We start from the raw sequence: 22,152 nt of genomic DNA on the forward strand, positions 1-22,152 counted from the left end.
GTAGTCTATGTTTCTAAAACCTTTTCGGAAACCAGCTTGTTCGGGTAGCTGGAAGTCGTCAAGCCTTCGCTCGAGACAATTCGTAATGACTCTCGAAAACAACTTAATGTAAGCATGACTCAGCAGTGAAATGGGTCTGCAGTTCTTCAAAACGGTTTTATCACCCTTTTTGAAGAAAAGCTCCACTACACCTCTGTGCCATGCCTTTGTCGTTTGACCTTTGGCTATTACGGAGTTGAATTGCCTCTGAAGAGCATTGAGGATCGGTGTTCCACCCGCCTTCAGCTGTAACACTATCATCATCAGGTGCCTTGTTGTTTTTGCTTAAGACCCATTCTAATTTCAAATACTCCACAAATAAAAAATAGCTACCGTACAAATTTGAAATAAGAGATGAATATATGCAACGTTTATCCGCGGCGATACGAGGATGACATGTGACGGGGCCAGTTTGTCAACGCATGTAGCGTCCACTTATAGTATATATCTTACATTATTGTAATAAAACGCATTTTAAATTGTATAATTTGTTTAATAAGAATGTCTTAAAATACAGACAATATAATTATTATAAAAGTATTCTTATTTCTATCGTAATATTAAGAACATGTATATTTTTTGTAAAATAAATGCTTTTATGAGAATAAATGATTATCATTTATTATATTTGTTCAATTAAATATGTTATCAAACCGTTTTTGACAGATATCATTGCGTTCTTGAATAAATGGTAACATTTAAAACCGGTTTCAAGATAATAAATATTTTAATTGACTGGACTCATGTTTTTAAAACGCTGACAAGTCGTATAAATCAACTTTAATCTGATTGGTAATCGTTGGCAAATGGCGACCAATGAGCGTTCAGAATTTAGTCTCACTTTGTTTCCTCATTTCAGAAACTGTCCATAATTTAACTTTCAATTTTCGAATGTGTTCATTGATATTTTTTATAATAAACAAAGAATGCATTTGATAATGACATTAATCATTCATTATTTTTATATAGTAAAAGAAACGTACAAGTTTACGAATATACTAATAGCCAATTAAAGTTTCAGAAATTTATTTTTATTAACGTTTGATTGGTGAATTTATTATTTTTTACATTAAATAACATTTTCGAAGCCGTCCGAATGGCTAAAGCTTTTACATAAAACATAAAGGAGTTATAGTCAAGTAGATTTACTAGCAAATATATATATGTCACGGACAGTTGGCGATGAAACCGAAGAGGCCAATGTTAACCACCCCTTACATCGCCAATATACCTGGAGAGTTAAGTCATCCATTATTCTTACAACTACTATTGAGCACAGATTATAAAATATTATTGACATTATTTTTTTAATAAAAAGAAAGCAACAAGTCTAAAACGCAATTTTTTTTTGTGATTAATTTTCAAATGTTTAATAACATTTTATATATTCTATTTTGTTATGTGAATGGATTATTTTGCATTATATTAATTAAAAAAAATAACTATTAAATTATTAATAATATAAATTGTTTGTATATAATATAAAAATAGTTTAGTAGTGGTTAAAACTTAGCCTAGTTTACAAGTATCATAAGGCAGTATATGATTTTTTTTATACAAAAGTGGTTTTATCCGTATTGAGTGTTTTTTTATAATTTTAATAGATTAAGGATTATTTTTTTATAAAATTATTAACGGTATTTTCCCCTTTATGTATAATACCACTTTTGCATAATCAACTTAAATATATTTTTTAAACTACAATGCCATAAGAATCAAAATTAATTCAGATTTTTTTTTTCTTAATAAAAACTAAAATACAACCAATCATAAGAATTTCAAAGGAACGAAATAAAAAATAATACTGTTCTTTTTTTAAACAATTAAAGCCAAACATTTTCATCTATGGCATAGACAAAAATACAATAAAAAAATTATGGCAAATACTATCTTATACAATTCATCTTCACAATATAATAATATTATATAAAGTCTTATTTATTAAAATATAATCTTAAATATTATGTGAGTATTACAAATAAAAAAAAAATCTATTTCTTTGATATCTGTGACTATAAAATATAAGATACGAATCAAATTAAAAAAAAATGGAAGCCATTTTTCAGTCTATAAAATTGAGATTACTTACAATTTCAAATATATATTATGCACCATTCTTTGTCGTTATCAACCTTATATAATATAATAATATATAAATATTCTTTAGGTATGTATGCACTAAACTCCTAAACATCCGGACTGTTTTGATGAAAAAAATTGTGCGTGTTTGGGAGGGGGTACAGATTCAACCCGGTAGGTGTCATTGAGGTCATGTTCCAGGATATTTTTACATACGTACAAAGTCTGGACGGGAAGTTTGTATAGCATATATTAAAAAAAAACGATAAATTATTAAAATTTATGGCATTTTAATACCCGCAACATTATATGTAATTAAATGTTTCTTGCCAATCTGTATGTAAACTAAAACTTGAGTTATATGGGACGGATGTGCGTAGAGTTTTTAATATTGCATAGGATATTTAGTTCCGGAGATTTCAGTATAAGCTCGAGACTAGTAAAAATAGGTCTTACATAGTACCCTTAAGGATGTACGACAATACGGATGGAAAGGACCCTACGCGGATTTATTCCTAGGCTTACAATGCCGGCCTAGGGGCTCTGCCAGCCAAAAATAACATAACTTCACTCTAACCACTTCGGAATGGGTTAGCTTAAATGTCAAAGTGTCCAAGGACCTTGGATCTCTAAGTCCGGGCCGAATCCATAAGATTTATTGCAAGCGGTCACGTGATACTCATTCGACTTCTTTAATCATAATAGGTATATAATTGAATAAATTAAATACATATTTTGGATGTTCGTTACATTACATAAATATGTGCTTTTGCGTTCGAGTTAGTATTTTTTTTATCAAACTATATATACCGATAAAAAGTATTTCCTTTCTGAATTTATTAATAATAAATTAGTCAAGAAGTTATTTTTATCCCATACAAAGCATAATCTTATGTGGAAGTTTCGAGAACTGTTATACTAATATTCGAATACAAATATACAACCAGCAATTCCAGTCTGTAAGAAATGGTCGTAACTCACTTTTGAAATGTTGAAACACAGCTTACAGTGCTACGCTATTTTAATCCGTATATCCTTTAAATATACTTTAATCCGTATATCCTTTAAAAATACTTTCATAGTCATTATTGCATATCACTTATTGACATTTTACGGTCGTGTTCGGTGAGTTTCGAGTTTGTTACAGAGTTGCTTTATGTAATAGAAAATAGTTATTAGGTCTTATCAAACGAGACATATCAGCTGTTTCCCTTCATCCATCTGGAACTGGACTTTGTCTGAGTTGGCAGCTTTATCAGCGGTCTTGGATAAGGCACTGGCTAGGAAAACTTGAGCTACACCTATAGCAGTCACGAAGAGGGCCCATCCTGTAACAAATAAACGGAAAATTTATCTATGAGTGATTTGTTTTGCTTGACGCTTTTAGGAGTCTGTCGTTATCAGTAGTTTTTATTTTATTTTCTGATTTTTAGAACGTGACAAATTATTATAATAATATTGTGTTTGATTTTTAAAATGTTGTTCTCACACTTGAATTTGGTAGAAATTGATATTTCAAAGGATTTTAACAATAATGGTTAACTTGGTGGTTACATTGGGTAGCTACCATAGGGGGGTTTACAGTACCCTGGGAACCCTCCTTAGAGAATGGAGGCCCGCATAGGCGGGCCGGCCGTCAGAGCGTCACGGTAGCATGCGAAAGCGAACCCGTGGAACCGTGCGAACTCCTCGTTAAGACGGAAAGGGTACAGCTGGCTTTTTAGTGGGTATTCCGATGTTCGGGGCGCACTCGGCGTCTTGGACACCGGCGAGCCCCACATACACCAATGGGTTTTTCCAGCGTTAAAAAAAAATTGGTAGCTACCATCCACTCATCAGATATTTTACTGATTAATAGCAATACTTAGTATTCCTGTTCCCAAGGTTGGTGGCGAATTGGCGACGTAAGGAATGATTAAGATTTCTTAAGCGCCAATATCTATGGGCAATTGTGACCATTTACCACACCCTCACAAATATGACGACGACCCACGTGACGCGGTAAAGATACTTAATACTAAACTAGTAACTCTAATGTTTAAAGGTTAAAGTTATTAGTTTACAGTCTATCTCTTTTCATTGTTACACTATTCATACACAACAAATTATACCCTCACGACCTCCGTTTTTCCTTCAAGTCTAGAGTGAATAGGCATCTTCTAGGCAAGCGCGCTCCATCTTAGACTGTATCATCACTTTCCATCAGGTGTGATAACAGTCAAACGCTAGCTTATATATTAAAAAAAAAAATTATGAACCGCCATTTTTAATACCATTCTACGAATAGTATTGTCAAACTTTAATAACGTGGAAACCGATTTAGGAGTAAGTTATTTGGAACACTTTTCTAACCCCTCATTTGTATTTCCCTAAGCTCTTATGACATTTAAACAAAAACAGACGATTATAACTTGACGAGCCGGTTGACGTGGTTGGTAGATACTTGCCTTTCACGCCGAAGGTTGTGGCTTCGATTCCCACCCAGGACTAGGCATGGGTGATACAAATCGTATATAGATACAATATCTGTATATCGGAGCGCACAGTATTTATAATATTCGGATATCCACTGATATCGTTTCTTTATAATCTGTATACGGTATTGTTATGGTACTAAGTCTAATATCTAGACATCGAAGCGCACGCACAGTATTTATAATATTTGGATATTCACTGATATCGGTCTTTTATACTCTGCATACAGTATATCCGATATCGAATATCGTTGTTAATTTGTAAATATCAACTGTCAAACGAGTTGGCGCGAACGCGAGTAGGATTGTTAGTGAAATATCGATATATCGAACTTATTATTTAGAAATAACTATATTTAGTACAATTTATTATTATTATGTTATTTATATTTATTATAATTATGTAATATTTTTGAACGACATATCGATAGTTCATATTGAAGTATAAATATTAAAGTTTTTTATATTTTTTAAATAAGTTTTTATTAGAATTAATCTCGACTTATAGTCGAGATGGCCCAGTGGTAAGAACGCGGGAATCTTAACCGATGAACGTGGGTTCAAACCCGGGCAAGCACCTCTGAATTTTCATGTGCTTAATTTCTGTTTATAATTCATCTCGTGCTTTTCGGTGAAGGAAAACATCGTGAGGAAACCTGCATGTGTCTAATTTCATCGAAATTCTGCCACATGTGTATTCCACCAACCCGCATTGGAGCAGCGTGGTGGAATAAGCTCCAAACCTGCTCAAAAAAAGGAGAGGAGGCCTTAGCCCAGCAGTGGGACATTTACAGGCTGTTACTAACTAGAATTAATCTTTTAGTATCTAATAATCGCAGTAGTCGAGCCGCCGAACTTATAATACAAGAAGTATTTTTAAAATCTCACCGAAAAATGTTGGTACACATAATTGTCTTATTTAAATTAAAAAGTTTGGAAATTATAGTACAATAATTGCGTCACAGCTATTTTTGAGTATATTTGTAATATGGTTTTTTATTATGTGACGTCTGGTAACCTAGCTCAATAACAAATAGCTTCTTACATTTGTTTACTTCGTCCTGTTCTGGCTCTGAGCGAGATATAAAAGAGTGATATATGTGATATCTCTTTTTTCTTCTTAATGATATAGTTTGCGCAAGTCTAATATTTAATAATTACACATTTCTATATTATATTTGATTTAATAAAAATATAATCGGTTTCAGAACGATTCATAAATACGCCTCACGTTTAGGTTATCTGTTGATATTTTTTAAAATATCGGATATTCGATATCTACGTAGACAGAGAAACAAAGTTTAGTTTCTCTGTCCACGGATATCTAGATATTTTAACCGTTAAGGATATTATGATATTTTTACTCTTACTGGTATCGGTTGTTTGACGTTGGGTGTCATTTTAGAAATTGCTATTATTTTTATGATCTATTTTATTTTCGTTTTATGTTTTCGCGGTCGCGTTGTTAGCTTTGTAATTTAATAACTCGCTTTTTTTTCTAAATTTTAGGTATTTTCGTAACTCATGTATTTTTTCTTGTTTAGGTAGATGTATATAATAATTTATGATGTGTGTAAAATAATGCACATATTGTATTGAACATTTCAAGGAAATGAGGTATTTAGGGCAAGTGTTAATATTCATTAAATGTAATTTTAAAGAATGATTTTAGTTAGATTAATGTTTGTGTTAAATACAATGAAGAATTGTCTCGTCCCAATACGAGCGTAATTTTCGATAAATTCAACTGTAGGCAAAAAGACAAGGGCTCTTCAGGCATTTTACAGATATTTTTAAAAGTCAAACTAGATCAAAAGAAATACGAGTTATTACACTTTCGACAACAGTTAAAAGATATGTATATACGAACAAATGAACTTTTAAATACGCCGGCATTACAGAAAATCATCGCTATTACGCAGTCAGTCATAAGCCTGAAAAAAGTATGAAGGAAAGTTCATTTCACTGATTTTCAAATTCGGAACTGCAACATATCTATTAATAAACAAATATTAACTTATTTAAACATGTTATAATCAATAAAAAAAAATTAACCAATCTATAATACATGCGATAAACGCAAATATTTATTAATATTTATCTGATATCATCTGGTACTGATTCGATTTCCGAGTACCATAGACTCGATACAATATCTAGATACGATATCCGATATCGCTTCAAAGCGATATTACCCATGCCCACCCAGGACAGACATTTGTGTGCATGAACATGTCTGTTTGTCCTGAGTCTGGGTGTAATTATATATATAAGTATGTATTTATAAAAGAAAAGTAGTATATGTAGTATATCAATTGTCCGGTTTCCATAGCACAAGCTTTGTAAAAGCTTATTTTTTTATTTGGGATCAGATGGCCGTGTGTGAATAATGTCCCAGGATATTATTAGATATTATTATTATTATATGAAAAAAAAAACAAATATTATATATATATTGTAGACATATATATATATATATATATATGTGTGTGTGTGTGTGTGTGTGTGTGTGTGTGTGTGTGTGTGTGTGTGTGTGTGTGTGTGTGTGTGTGTGTCTACATAGTATTACCGATCGAACATTCTCCTGGTATATACGGCTCAGAGTAGTCACCACAGAGACGCTTAACACGGGACGCGCCCCAACCCCACGGGTAAAGGAGTAGCCCGAGGACTCCGAAGAAACCTGAAAATTAATATAAATAAATCCTTATTAAGCAAAGTTTGAATTGAAAACTTTATGGCACGTAATATAAAGTACAGATCAGAGCAGAGTATCAAAAAAAAAGTTATAAGAAAAAATTGTGCGCAAAGACGGTATTATCGCTCAGAGTTTTAATAATTATTTTACCGTCTAAATATCACAACACCCCATAATCACTCACCAAACTTCAAGTCATCGTACACTTAGCAAACTTCAAGTCTGTACAGTACTGTAAATTTAGACAGCAATGTAAGTACTGGTATAGATGGAATATCAGTTAAGTCAATTAAATAAATGAAAAATCTTATAAGTAAAGAATTGAGCCGTTGCATCAATCAGACAATTAGTGATTGATACTTTCCAGTCTTAAAACTGCTAGAGTAATACCGATACATAAATCAGGCACCAAAGCCGATCCTTGGAACTACCTACCTATTTCCGTGCTGCCAGTGTTATCAAAAATATTTGAAAAAATTATACATACACGATTAAATCAATACCTACATGAAATAAACTTCCTTTATAGAAAAAAACAGTATGGTTTTCGTCCCAAATCCGGAACACATTCTGCCACAATAGACCTAGTAACTAAAATTAAAACGAATATTGATAATAAAAATCTTGCATTAGATATATTTATTGATCTAAAAAAAAGCATTCAACATAGTTTCGTATACTTTATTATTTTAAAAAATAAAAATAAAATGGAATAAACGGAATTTTATGAATTAATAGCTTCCTACCTAACAAATCGGCAACAAATAGTAAAGATTGGTAACTTTCAAAGTGGTCCAGCACGAATCACATGTGGAATACCGCAAGGATCCATACTCGGGCCTTTGCTTTTTATAATGTATATAAATGGTATTAGTCATCTCTCACTATCCAGTGAAGTGTATTTTATTTTGGCAAATCCATTCAAACTCTAATAGAAGCAGCACAAAGAGACTTAAACATATTAAATGAATGGCTTGAATACAATTTACTGACAATAAATGTTTCAAAAACTTTTTACATGATTTTCTGTGCGAAAAATAAATTTATACAACACTATAGCGATTTAATACTTAATGACGAGGTGATTTAACAAGCCGACGCTGAAAAATACTTAGGATTATTTTTAGATAAATATTTGACTTGGCGTCCTCATATAGACTCAATAAACCAAAAAATAGCTTCACTTACCGGTGCTCTTAGAAGATCAGCGCGTTGTATTCCACCTAAAGTACGACCTATTATCTACAATACTATGGTAAAACCGATTTTAGAATACCTTATTGAAATCTGGGGTGGTGCCGCTGAAATACACATAAAAAATCTCCAAATATCCCAAAATAAACTGCTAAAAGTCCTGTATAATATAAACTATCGCACTCCTACGAAAAATATCTATAGCACAACAAAAATCTTATCAATAAAACAAATTTATAAATAATAATTCGTAAAATAGTTACAAACACCATACATTCACAAATTACATTCAACATCTTAAACCCATTCTCACCTAACTCGAACTCGAAACCGACATAAAATCGAATTACCAAAATTCCGAACTAAATATGGCACAAAAACTATATTATTTGAAGGAGCACAGCTTTACAACGCATTACCAAAAGATGTTATAAATGCAAATTCAATTAATATATTTAAAAAAAGATTAAAAAGTTATTTACTGGCACAAAATGTAGACGTATAAGTTATGGTATAGTACTATATATTTAATGTTATTTCCTAAGTTTAAGTGGAATTTGTTCTTTTTTTAGGAAAAAAATGTCTTAAACATTAGAATTCGGTCATAGACATCTGTACTGAAATAATTTTGGTTTGGAATGCGTTGATGACAGATTATTCGATTTGATCAACTTCCACTAACAATTTCATATTGAGCTCTCTACTTGGAGGTATGGCTTTGTGTAATCCCGTTTGGGTAGGTACCACCCATTCATCACATTCTCCTGCCAAACAATTCTCTGTAATTATGCATGGGATGGTTAATAGTAATTCGCCAATGTGTATGGGCGGTGGAGATCACTTACCATCGTGTGGTACCTAGCTATTTTATAAAAAAAGCAACAGCTGTATAAATATGCTGCTACATTATATGTATCGTATTAACTGGATAAACATCATATAATATATATAATAAATAGTAAATAATATATATGAAATTATTAGTAAAAAAATTTCACCTCCTAAAGCTTGGGTAGCTCCCGCTAGAGATATCACGCTCTTCTTAAACACCGATTGCACACAACACGCCAATACACCAGCTAAGACCGTTGAAAACTGTATTGCGGCACCTTGAAAGAAAAAGAAATAATTTACAGCATTTCTTATTGATGTTTAGAGAAAACCGATGACGATATCACAGAAGACTAGCCAACTGGGAAGGGAATATTGTCAGGGGTAGATTTACCAGCAGGCTGAGTAAGCTTCAGCCTAGGGCGGCAAATTCGAGGGGCGGCTAACGTGGTTGGTGGTGATTTGACGAGCCGGTTGGCGTGGTTCGTAGATACTTGCCTTTCACGTCGAAGGTTGGGTTCGATTCCCACCCGGGACAGACATTTGTGTGCATGAACATGTCTGTTTGTCCTGAGTCTGGGTGTAATTATCTATATAAGTATGTATTTACAAAAGAAAAGTAGTATATGTAGTATATCAGTTGTCTGGTTTCCATAGCACAAGCTTTGTACAAGCTTAATTTGGGATCAAATAGCCGTGTGTGAAAAATGTCCCAGGATATTATTATTATTATAACTTAGAAGCCATTTTTTTTATGTTTGTTACAATTGAGGCTGCGTGACCATAAAAAAAGTCTTAAAAGGTTACCAATGATTTTTCCCCCATAATTTCACTGTACATGAGACCTATACCTATACAAGCTATTTTTTATGGAATCCAAATAAGGAGGCAAAAACTTAATAGCCTATACTTGAAAAATATGTAAATCAGCTACTAATTATTGTGCACATTTGTGTGTGTAAGCATCGTTGCAATTTCAGTGAAATCGAGACAAACTGTTTTATGCGCTTTCAGGGCCACAGGAGTGTTATCATTGCCAATCACTTGACTCCGGGCTGACAATTTCTAGACAGAAAAATCCAATAACTTTTTAACAGACCAATCCAGGCTATATCCTACAACCTTGAGTTCTAAAGCCTTATAAGGTAACGGCAAGACCAAAGAGAATAAAAGTATAAATTCTATGAAAATATCTATTTGATATTTATTTATATTTCAATCAGAAATACTTACAAAGGGATAAGAAGAACAGTGCAGCCTTCCATGGTTTAGGATACACAGAAGAATCAGTAGCCAAACCATAAAGAGAGAATGGAGCACAGTTGTAACGGTCATGTCGCATACGAATACATCTGAAAATAATACCACATTAAGATTTGTAAATGGGAAGTAATGCATATGAATAAAAGAAAGAGGTTCATGCCCCACAGCTGAACAAAAGCCTTCTATCCTGCAAAGAAACGGTTTAGAGCTTAGTTGATAGTCCACACTCCTTTACTGCAAGTTAATATAATATAATAATAAATATATCATGCATTGGACGAATTTTCTCATTCACATGCAATGTTTTTCTTCATCGCTTTGGAGATTAATTGTAATGAAAACTAAGAACATACAGCTGATTATTGCTTGCCTGGATCTTAACACACTATATATATATATTTACATACATAAATAGGCATCTTGGGAACTAAGATGTTATGTCCCTTAAGTCAGTGTAATTACAGGCACAAGTTAACCATTGTTACTCCATCAATGCACCACCAACCTTGGGAACTACAATGTTATGTCCCTTGTGCCTGTAATTACACTAGCTCACTCACCCTTCAAACCAGAACACAACAATACCAAGTACTGCTGTTTTGCGGTAGAATATCTGATGAGTGGGTGCCCAAATGAGCTTACACAAAGCTCTACCACCAGTAAATTATTCTCTGTCTTTATAATATGTGAAATACATTTAATATATTTTAATGACATATGATATTCTTATTATTGTCTTAAACTTCATGTAAAATTAATTTTCTTGGAAAATAAAGTACATAAGTATCAATATTATCTTTATTAGAGATATTTTTATAACCTGGTAATGGTAAGGTATAACAATAACTAATTTATATATTCAGTCCTTGCTTTGTTGAATTATCACAATTAAAAAATATATATCATATTACAAATGAAAATATAGAATTTTATAGGAAAAAATCACTCTGGGTCAGTATGTCTATGTGAGTAATCAAGTGTGTTAAGGATTTAAGTATTTTTTGGAGAACACGATAAAGTATTAATATTGAAACATTTATATATTTTTTTTATATAAATAATACAAACCGATTATATATTCCTACGCTGGGTACATAAAACTTTGTTGTATTGTTCTCGTTCAATACAACAGGCTGACCTAAAAGCCATTTGGGCGTCATAATACCGGTTAAAATTAGCATGAACGCTACTAAGCTCAAAAGCAACCACGCAAGACTACGCCCAGTAATAATTACGTAGCACATCGTACAAAAGCTTGTTACGATTGTTGTTTAGAAGATATTAGCACCAGTTTTAGCCAGTTATGGTAATTTTTGAGTCTATGAATACATTAGTAAATACTAAATATACAAGTTGTGGTCTTGTTGATCGCTAATGTCATTGTCACAATACTATCAATTGTCAATGTCAAAGTGACTGTCGTGTATAAATTACAGAAGATAAAAATAAGGAACTTAAGGTAGGTAATAATACCTAACATATTTTAGCAACAAAATATGGAAATTTCGTTAACTTCAATAAATTTATAAATATGGCATAATTAGGCCTTGTATCAATATTAAATCTGATTGATATCCATGAAGCGTTGTAAAATATTATTAATTTAGGTATTTTTATGAAAATAATTTAATAGTTATATTTAATTTAATAAGTTAAAATTTTTATATAATTTTTTTAAAAGCTTTTATTTTAATTAAAAAAGATGAAATAATTTATAACATATATATAATAATGTATAATATATATACTAATATAATAGATTAGTTCAATAAGTTTATTTCTTTAATTTTACATTATGACAATCTCTGGCAGTTATAAATAAATAGATTCGCATTTTATTTCTAAAATGGATATCACATTTTCATGAATTTAGTTGTATTGTCTCTAACAAGTAAAAAGCTTTTTAAATTGAACGCACCTTAAAATATATCTTTGAGCGTCACCTAGCGTCAACAAACAGTAATCAATATCGTTTTCTCACACTGTAGCATGCTCCTACTCTTTCTTATATTTCTTTTCATTTGATGTGATTTGACTGCGTGAAATAGTTTTTAGAAACAGGGCCTATATAAACTAGATTTCACAGCAATGAAATGTACTAATCAACAAAAACTTGCATAAAAGTAAATGAAGTGAATTATAACAGTAATTAATTCGTGAAGTGCTAGATCTCAAACTAAAATGTGGTCGATGACAGTGTAAAACGGGTGATCACTACGTAAGTATAATGAAACTAAATTTAGAGTTAACCTCAATTTTACATTATTGACGGCTTGAGAGACCTACTTCACTTGGTAGTATAATAAAACTGTCAATTGACAGGTAAATTCAGGTGTACAGCTAAAGTTAAAACTTCGTCGAGTAATGAATCAGTGTAAAATAACATTTCAATTTTTATAAAATCGTTATTTTATTATAAAGAAAAGTATTTAATGAATAAACGGTGCCATGACAGTGATTTCTTAAAGGGAGAACTGCAGAATCGTCACAGATGCGTAAGGAAGTAAAAAAAAACACGATTTAGTTTGCCCTTGTTGATTGCAAAATCTCGATTCCTTTGTCAGATGTTTTATACTTTTACTTTTCCCTCTTCGTAATCATCGTAGATACCATATAAAGTTTCCCGCTAATATGTTCTTTTTTTCTTAAAATGTGGGTAGAAAGTTGAATTTCGTTGGGCATTTTTGCTTCTTCACAACAACTGTCTCTGTGTATATGTTAATAGGACATAGTTTATGGTTGAGTAGGTCTTTAACTGTTGTTTGGTGAGTTTTTACTGTTTTTGTTAGAACTTGAAATGCAGTTAGCTTAGATTTAAATCTTGACATGTTCTCATTTTGAACTTGTGTAATCATAGTTATGTATAAAACAATAGGTAATTTTATATAACATGTTGTTTTTTTTTAATTTATACTCACATTTATAGAGGACAAAGGCATCAACATATGTTGTTTAAAAAAAACCTTAAGAATTTCAAAGTTGAAGTACCTATTTATTTTTTATAACTTATATTTAATAACTCTTACTTTAAGTTATTACATATCAATAAACAGACTTTTGCTTGCTCTTAATTTGTGTTATATTATGGTCTTAAATCAAAATCAAATCTTATTATCTTAATTGTTATTTTGGACATTTTTTTTCTTATCTACCAACCCAATTTGGAGTACTGTGATAGAAATAGCTCCAAATCTCATCCTCTAAAAGCCATGAGCTCAGTTGTGGTACATTTGCAAGCTATTAATTTCATAGAAAATAATTTTATTGTCAACAGTAGCTGTTGCAACAATGTAGCTTGTTGCAACAATGATAAAAGATTCTTTGTCAGATTTGCATACATTAGATTATGTAAATATCAATGAATATATAAAAGACATTATACTATGTCTTAATAATAATATAATAATAATAATAAAATAATAAGGTATTAATATATATTTTTTTTAAAATGAGCATTCTTATATTATCTGTAAATAAAATCTAATATGCAAAATGTCAGCTCAATTGATTGTGTGTCCATTTAAAATTTATAAAACACACGAAACAAAAAAAAATTACAAATATCAAAACTTGACTCAATACTTGAAATTTAAATAGAAAATACAAATTGTTGTATATAAGGTTGTCATGACATCGACCGAAAATGACAACATGAGAATAAATTTATATCATATCTTTCATAATTTATACATTTATACTGTAATTTATACTATTAAATAAGTAACACCTGTATATATCCCACTGCTGGGCTAAGACCTTCTCTCCTTTTCGGATAAGGTTTAGAGCATATTACACCATACTGATCCAATGTAAATTGGTGGACACGAGATGAATTTTAAACACATGAGGTTTGAACCCACAATCCATGGTTAAGAGCCTGGTGCTCTGACCATTGGGCTATCAGGTCCGATAATTTAAACAGTAATAACGTAGTAAGTTATCCTCATATCTAAATAGCTTTTCGTAAAACTTGGAACAATATTCTTTGTCTACATTTCCAATTTCAATAGTAATATTTAGAATACACAATAGTTGCCAGATATAAAAATCCTTCTAAAAACAAAATCCATGGATATTATATTAAACTATAAAAATATTAATAGCCTTTTTATATATATATAAATATCTATATATTTTATATATTAATAAAAATTATTAAGTTATTGTAATGTTTTTCCTGTTAGTAAATTAAAACTGATTCGTTACTTTCACAAGCAAGCAACACACATTTGCTATAATATATGTATGCAATTACATATACACAACAAATACATCTTTCATTAACTTGTTATTTATTTTATTTTATAATAAATGTTAATTATAATTCATTTTTAAATTTTGATAATGTATTTGCAATTTAACATTGAACAAACATTGTAAAAAAACATTTCTTGTCTATGCCTTTGACCAATCATGAGTTCGTTCTGTAATCTAGACTCTAAAGCTGTCCGGTCATTTATACAATAAAAATGTTTTGTCATTGAAACCAAACCAACATGTAAAAATTTCAATGTAGGATAAGAGGAAGCTGTTTCAATCCAGCTAGCATGATTTAACCTATGCAAACTACAATCATTGGAATTTAAAACCTTCTAAAAAATGACATAAATACATTTATTTATTAATTTAAACTTTTTGATATAGTTTTAAAATAAAAATAAAAACTGTTTTATTTAATTATACATGTTTAAAGCTTTGATAAATATTTAATCAAAATACAATTTTAATGACTAAATGTTACAGTGCGTATTCAAAATGGCGTCAATTGGATACAAACATATGTGTGTACTTTTAACTATTTTGACAGCTCTAAATATAGACAAGAATCTATAAAATTCAAAATACTATTAATTCTACATGTGAGAAAGGTATATATACCTTAATATGTAATAGCAAGTCTCAGTGGTTGGTAGAAAGGTAGAATGGTAATATTATGCTCAGCTTTTAGTCACATTATGCATAAAATATAAATAGATTCTATATATACATATATATGATATGCATTTTAGGCTTTAATTTTTCCTTTTTCTAACTATCAATAATCCTTATTTCAGTCCATAAAAATAATAAGTCGGAAACAAGAGTTGCTATAATAATTTTTTTTTTTGTTTCAGGAAAAAACCGTTGTGCCGAAAAATAAAAGCTGACGCTAAAAAATTATGTTATTGTAAATAACATTATCTGTGATCTCGAAGTGACATAGTATTTTTATTATTTTTTTTATTGTATGAATCGTGTTCAGCTTTAGTGCAATTCATATATGACGATAAGATGAGTTCGATGAGTTCAAACAACGCAAGACCGCAGCTTCCATTGCGACAGATTGACTTAGATCAGGTAAGACCTTTTTTATTAAGTACATATATATACCGCTATGAGGCTGCACGGTGTCGATACCTTTGCGTTATAAACGGTCGCACCCTTGTTTAATCCTAGAAGAAAAAAATAAACAAAAATGTTATTTAGGTAATTTGAAAATCGAATTTGGATAACTTTATATAACGATCGCATGGAGAGATGGAGAATATGAAACCAAATATTAAATATACATACATAGATTATAAATGACGCATTGTTTCTAATATTAGAAATGTTAAAGCTATTAGCTAAAACAATACTATAGATTAAGAAACGATTCAACACGTGTCTTGTTTGTACGTGTTAATACGGAACTTATTGTATCACGTAGATAATACAATTAATGTAATATATTTAATACTCTTATTATTTTTTAATTGAATTCGCACATGCCGATTAGTTGTGCTATTCTGTAACAACACTTCGGATCTCACTCGTGAAATTTCGGAAACCGACTTACTTACTGTACACGCAATATCGTTGCGTGTATTCTTTAAATGTTACCAGTGTTCGCCGAGTGGTCGAAATTCGATCCTAATCGTGATAATTTGAGAAAAATGCAAATATATGAATTTTCATGTTTCGAACATAACTTTTTGTCTTTTCTTATTTCTATTTTTTTCTTGATAACATTAAAATTTCAATAACTACTAACGAAAAAAATATATATAATCGGTTGACAAATATAAAAGAAAATGATATTGAATTGTTTGGTCTTTATTTATATAATATACATAGGTCATATTTTTTACGGTAGAACGGTACAGAGACCCCCTAGCCCCGACGTCACTTACGGCGGGAGGAGAAGGTTTGCATAGCGCTGACGCCTTTACCCCAGTCTTCTTTTAGGGAAGCGGGTTAGGAAGCACTGTTCTCACGCTCCCACTCCGCGGCCTCCTTTTGCGACATGACGTTTTCGCAGAACAAGACCATTTCCTTGCAGCACTTCTCGTTACTAATCATAATATATATAGGTCTGTCCCGACTTCATATGGGTGAAATAAAAAAAAACTTAACGTCTGATTGCAGGGTCCAATCTTAGCACATAAAAATACATTGAAATACCGAATTTTTTCACAGCTGTTTAAATTGAGTTTAGTGACATACCCCGTCTGTATGTTACTAAACAACACTAAACTCCATTTATATATACATGTACAGAAGATTTATATAGATATATATGTATATAAGATAATTATTGGGTATAGTAAATGTCGCGTATACCTTTCAGTCTTTGAATCTCGCCCAAGGCGGTTTCCAGTACGATAGTTTTTAGTCAATAATTAAGTCTAAAGCTTCTATATCGAGTTTAATTTAAATTTCAAGATGGCGCTTGAGAGTAATCTTCTTTTCGTCTATTAATAACACAATAACCAATTTCAATATAATTTAAGAGGTTTCTTCTTGATTTATTGAAGTGAACACTTGATTTATAAACTTCGGTTAATATATTTTAATATTCATTATCATTGACTATAGAAAACTTAATTAATTTTGTTATTTATTCTCTTTTCAAAATTTTGCCGTCTTAGAAATAAGGGTTTAGATTATTTTTTTTATTTCTTATTAATTTTTGCAACTCGGAACGTGACAAATTTATTTTTTCCGTGAATAATTATAACTTACCTTTTTTCTACTGTTTGGGTATGACCACCCACACCCACTCATCAGATATTCTACCGCCATATCAATACTTAGTATTAGGTGTTCCGGTTGGAAGGGTGAGCGAGCCAGTGACATACCATCTCAGTTCCCAAGATTAGTGGTGCATTGTGATGTAAGGTGTTGTAAATTATAGACATCACCTCTTTGACAACTCCTTTATTTCTTTATCACCAGCCAGGTATAGACTCAACTATAACATAAGGAATGGTAAATATTTCTTACCAATATAATTTTATGTATTTTTATGTTCTACATTAAAGTTAGGTTATTAGGTTATCAACACGTAATACCACGTAATACAGCATGCAAATTTAGACTAGTTGTATTTAAAGTAATTTTAAAAATATACCCAATTATTTACAAAATATATATATATATATATATATAAAAACAAGAAAAATAACATAAAATGATATTTATGTTATTTTTCTTTTTATAATTTATATTTATAATAATATTAGGAAGAGGAAATATTTGTTTGTTCGTAATCGACAAAATATTAGAGAGGATAAAGAGGATATAGAGAGCATAACTTTTCCGAACTGACAGTCATCAAATTCAGTTTAGTATTTTCGTCCGAAACCGAATTCCAACCGAAGCCGCGGGTTCAGGAAGTATCGTAAACGAGAAGTAATAACAAACTTGCTACCATGTTTACTTCTCCGCGAAATCAATGTATCCTTCCGAAACACAAACATGCGATGCAGACATGATAGCTCGCACGTCGCTCTAAAAGAACTTGTGAATTGGTTCGTTGGCGACGTAAATATGTTTGCCCGAAACGTGGCAGTGTAGCGCTCTGCCGCACGAAATCGCATCCCAGTAACTTGTGTCGCTCTCTATTTTTTTTTTTTTTTATTATAGTGTAGGTAGGCGGACGAGCATTTGGGCCACCAACGCCCATAGACATTAGCATTGTAAGAAATGTTAACCATACTGCTGTTTTGCGGTAGAATATCTGATGAGTGGGTGGTACCTACCCAGACGAGCTTGCACAAAGCTCTACCACCAGCCTTTGAATAGGTATCACCGAGTACTCAGATATTCTAAGTCCAAACAGCAATGCTCAGTATTATAGTATTCCATCTTGGTTACTAAAATTGGTAGCGCATTGGCGATGTAAGGGTTGATTTTATCACAGTGCCAATATTAATGGGCTGTAATTACACTGTCCTTTTTGCAATCGCAGTTATATCGATGTTCGCGTCGTGCCGATACGCAGTTTCGTGTTTTGACCACAAAGTATAACCGTTTGGTGGCAGAATAACTGGTGAATGAGTGCTACTCAACCGGAAAGACCGGCACAAAGTAATTAATTAGTCAAATCAATTATTGTATTTTGATATTCGTTTCTATGGCAAAGTTCCGCAGATGTTTTTAACTTTGCCGATTAAAAAATATGGAGTATACGGAATAGAAGATTATATTATATTATACAAAAGCCTGGAGTTTGGATTCGTTGATTTTAATAAATGATATTTAATAATTAAATTATATTTAATTATTATACACGATCATGTCTAAGTCCACGGATAAATTAGTATAAAAAAATGTCGCATAACTGGCGACTCATTGCACTAATCCTCGCAAGCCGATTTTTGCTAAAACCTCTGGTTTTTTCTGCTAAGTATATACAATGTGTAACCCGAAAACGGCTATAACGATTTGTCTCTAATTATCCATTCAGGTAAGATTTAAATTTTTTTCTATGTAAGTCTCTCCTGAATAGATGCATTTCTTCCGCAAAAAAGTATAAGTTTTATTGTTAACAAAAAAAAATTTTGAAAAAATAAAGTAATAAAGTCCAGTTATTTATGTTTCTCTCGAATTGTCATTTTTCTTTAATAATACTTATTTATAGAACACATAAAAATACATTTTAAATTAATATAAATGCATAGAAAGTACGCGTTAAATAAAATATAGTTTTAAAACGAAACTATTACTCAATTCGATACGCCTTATATATGATATAAAAAAAAAACCTCGTCTATACGATCGAGAACTTGACAGGGAGGCGTTCTCTGCTGCTGTGGATTATATGACGTAATAACATGCAACGGACTGAACAGTCAGGTGAAATGCTCGATATTCATAACACGTAGTCGTAAAAAATGTAAGTAGAAAGCACACCACGCTTGTTTACGGTAAATCTTCAAGGATTGTTTATCGTTATGACCTTACTTATAAACGTTGCTCAGCTTTTTAATTGAACACTGATTTCTCCCTTTCTGTCATCGATCGATTTGACATTCGAAAGAAGAAGACACAGCATTGTTTAACTAATAATAATAAACGTTGTGTAGCGGGTGAAAGGGGTTGTTAAATAATCACACTACTAAAATAAACAGTTGAATATTCCGTATTCCGTAACAGCCTGTGAATGTCCCACTGCTGGGCTAAAGGCCTCCTCTCCCTTTTTTTGTGGAGAAGGTTTGGAGCTAATTCCACCACGCTGCTCCAGTGCGGGTTGGTGGAATACACATGTGGCAGAATTTCAGTGAAATTAGACACATGCAGGTGTTTCACGATGTTTTCTTGAATTGAACATTACGAGATGAATTATATTCACAAATTAAGCACATGAAAATTCAGTGGTGCTTGCCCGGGTTTGAACCTACGATCATCGGTTAAGATTCACGCGTTCTTACCACTGGGCCATGTCGGCTTATATATCAGTTGAATCTATTTCTTTTTTTTTTAATCTAGCTTTCGCTCGCGGCTTCGCCTGCATGATTTGTGAGAACAACTAACTAGGTATTAAAAATACCATTTGTCCTTCCTCGGGGTTCAAGCTTGCTTCGTATCAGATTTTATCAAAATCGCTTCATTCGTCTAGCTGTGAAAGCGTTACAGATAGACAGTTACTTTCGCATTTATAATATTAGTATAATTTGGTAGGGCTTTGTGCAAGCCCGTCTGGGTAGGTACCACCCATTCATCAAATATTCTACCGCAAAACAGCAGTGCTTGTTATTGTTGTGTTCCGGTTTGAAGGGTGAGTGAACCAGTGTAATTACAGGCACAAGGAACATAACATCTTAGTTCCCAAGGCTGGTGGCGCATTAGCGATGTAAGCGATGGTTAACATTTCTTACAATGCCAATGTCTATGGGCGTTGGTGACCATTTACCATCAGGTGGCCCATATGTTCGTCCGTCAACCTATAATATATAAAAAAAAATTTAGCTTAAATTAAATGCTGTTAGCACCAGTGACGCTCACGATCAATTGACAAACTCACTCGGGAACGCATTCTCACAGCGGCCGGGTTTTAGTTAACGGTAAAATGTCGACACGTGGTTTTGTATAGTTGAAAATCAACCGGCGGTAGAAAGAGGTCGATCGTTTAAACGGTCTCAAAACGTTTGCATGTGTTCGCCAATTGCACATTCCGTGTTCGTATTTATTATCGTACACATACATTCGCACGATCGTTTACTGTATTTACGACTGTTTTGAAACGAATATTCGAGATTTATTAAATGTAATGTAGAGGCTTGTAAATGTCACACGGTAAAATGTAAAAGTTTTTTTTTAATTTAATTTCAATGGGTAGGTAGGCACTGCCCATTAATATTAGCACTGTGAAAATATCAACCCTTACATCGCCAATGCGCTCCCAACTTTAGGAACCAAGATGTTATTTATTTATTTAACACTTTTTGCACAACATATACATTAGATGAGAGAAGTAGGAAACAATCAAAGAAAAAGAAAATAAAAAAATGGTGCGCAAAGGCGGTCTCATCGCTTATAGCGATCTCTAACAGACAAAGGCATTCCAAAGTTTGATGGTTTTTGCAGTAAAAGAGTTACTGTAGGTTTGTGTCCGGCTGCAGGGGGTAACTAGTTTATTATCATCCGAAGAACGCAGGTTGTGTGCGCTGTCGCAACCAAGAAATTTAAAGCGTTCTTTAAGGTAAGATGGTGTGTGATCGATATAAAGAATAGAGTAGAGACTGATTGGCAGCCACTTTAACTGAGACCGATACTCAGAGACATGATCAAACTTTCGCAGACCAAAAATAAATCTTATGGCTATATTTTGCAGCCGTTCTAATTTATTTAGGAGGTCTTCAGTTAAATCCATGTAGCAGACATCAGCACAGTCCAGTATTGGTAAAAGGAACGTATTAGCTAAGCTGATCTTTGCCTTGATAGGCAATAGGTTTTTCCATCGCCTTAGAAAACCATTGATAGCGAAAATCTTACGACTCATTTCAGCAATTTGAGGTACCCAGGAAAAGGAAGCATCAAGATGTTATTATTGCCTTTAACTGCGCCCTCGCTCACCCTTCAAACCGGAATACAATAATACTGAGCATTGCTGTTTGGAGTTAGAACATCTGTGTTCTTGGTGATACCTGTCACCAAATTCGCACAGCACACACCGCGTCTGTTAGGTGGTTAGCGCTGGTCTTTGAATCCAGTATACAAGGACATTGGCTATGCTTAATATAAAAATATGCTGATATAACAACAATACAACAAATATTTAATATAGAAATATGATTTTATGACATCATCAACCCTTCGTCTTCCACAGCT

General features: G+C 32.2%; 2 protein-coding genes across 6 annotated transcripts in view; one reads left to right on the forward strand and one right to left on the reverse strand.

Moving 5' to 3' along the window:
• Window positions 1–2,016: 2,016 nt before the first annotated feature.
• LOC126779137 (LHFPL tetraspan subfamily member 2a protein) lies at window positions 2,017–11,942 on the reverse strand. Its single transcript, XM_050502994.1, has 5 exons — window positions 11,647–11,942; window positions 10,549–10,667; window positions 9,483–9,593; window positions 7,162–7,275; window positions 2,017–3,446 (listed from the first exon to the last, which is right to left on the reverse strand). Exons 1-5 carry the CDS (start codon window positions 11,820–11,822, stop codon window positions 3,304–3,306), a joined length of 663 nt encoding a protein of 220 aa, XP_050358951.1. The 5' UTR covers window positions 11,823–11,942; the 3' UTR covers window positions 2,017–3,303.
• Window positions 11,943–12,553: 611 nt separating this feature from the next.
• LOC126779061 (cullin-1) overlaps window positions 12,554–22,152 on the forward strand; it is a 42,165-nt gene continuing 32,566 nt past the window's right edge. For 2 of the 5 annotated variants that reach the window (XM_050502859.1, XM_050502863.1), the window contains exons 1-2: window positions 12,554–12,796; window positions 15,693–15,915. In XM_050502859.1, coding sequence (XP_050358816.1) covers window positions 15,850–15,915 — 66 coding nt within the window. In that variant the 5' untranslated portion in view covers window positions 12,554–12,796; window positions 15,693–15,849. Of the gene's footprint in view, window positions 12,797–12,910; window positions 13,082–13,231; window positions 13,344–15,692; window positions 15,916–22,152 lie in introns of those variants that run through there. The other 3 variants (XM_050502860.1, XM_050502861.1, XM_050502862.1) reach the window with 3 other exon arrangements.

The sequence above is a fragment of the Nymphalis io genome, chromosome 28 (assembly GCF_905147045.1).
Source record: "Nymphalis io chromosome 28, ilAglIoxx1.1, whole genome shotgun sequence".
In the NCBI taxonomy this organism is placed as follows: domain Eukaryota; kingdom Metazoa; phylum Arthropoda; class Insecta; order Lepidoptera; family Nymphalidae; genus Nymphalis; species Nymphalis io.

What these genes read in the sequence shown, in the direction of transcription:
- LOC126779137 (XM_050502994.1), bottom strand. Translation starts at nt 11,822, where the DNA reads ATGTGCTACGTAATTATTACTGGGCGTAGTCTTGCGTGGTTGCTTTTG. An exon ending in AGCGTAGGAATATATAATCG is followed by an intron (nt 10,668 to 11,646) that starts GTTTGTATTATT and finishes TATTATTTTCAG; the next exon opens with ATGTATTCGTATGCGACATG. An exon ending in ACTGTTCTTCTTATCCCTTT is followed by an intron (nt 9,594 to 10,548) that starts GTAAGTATTTCT and finishes TTTTCTTTCAAG; the next exon opens with GTGCCGCAATACAGTTTTCA.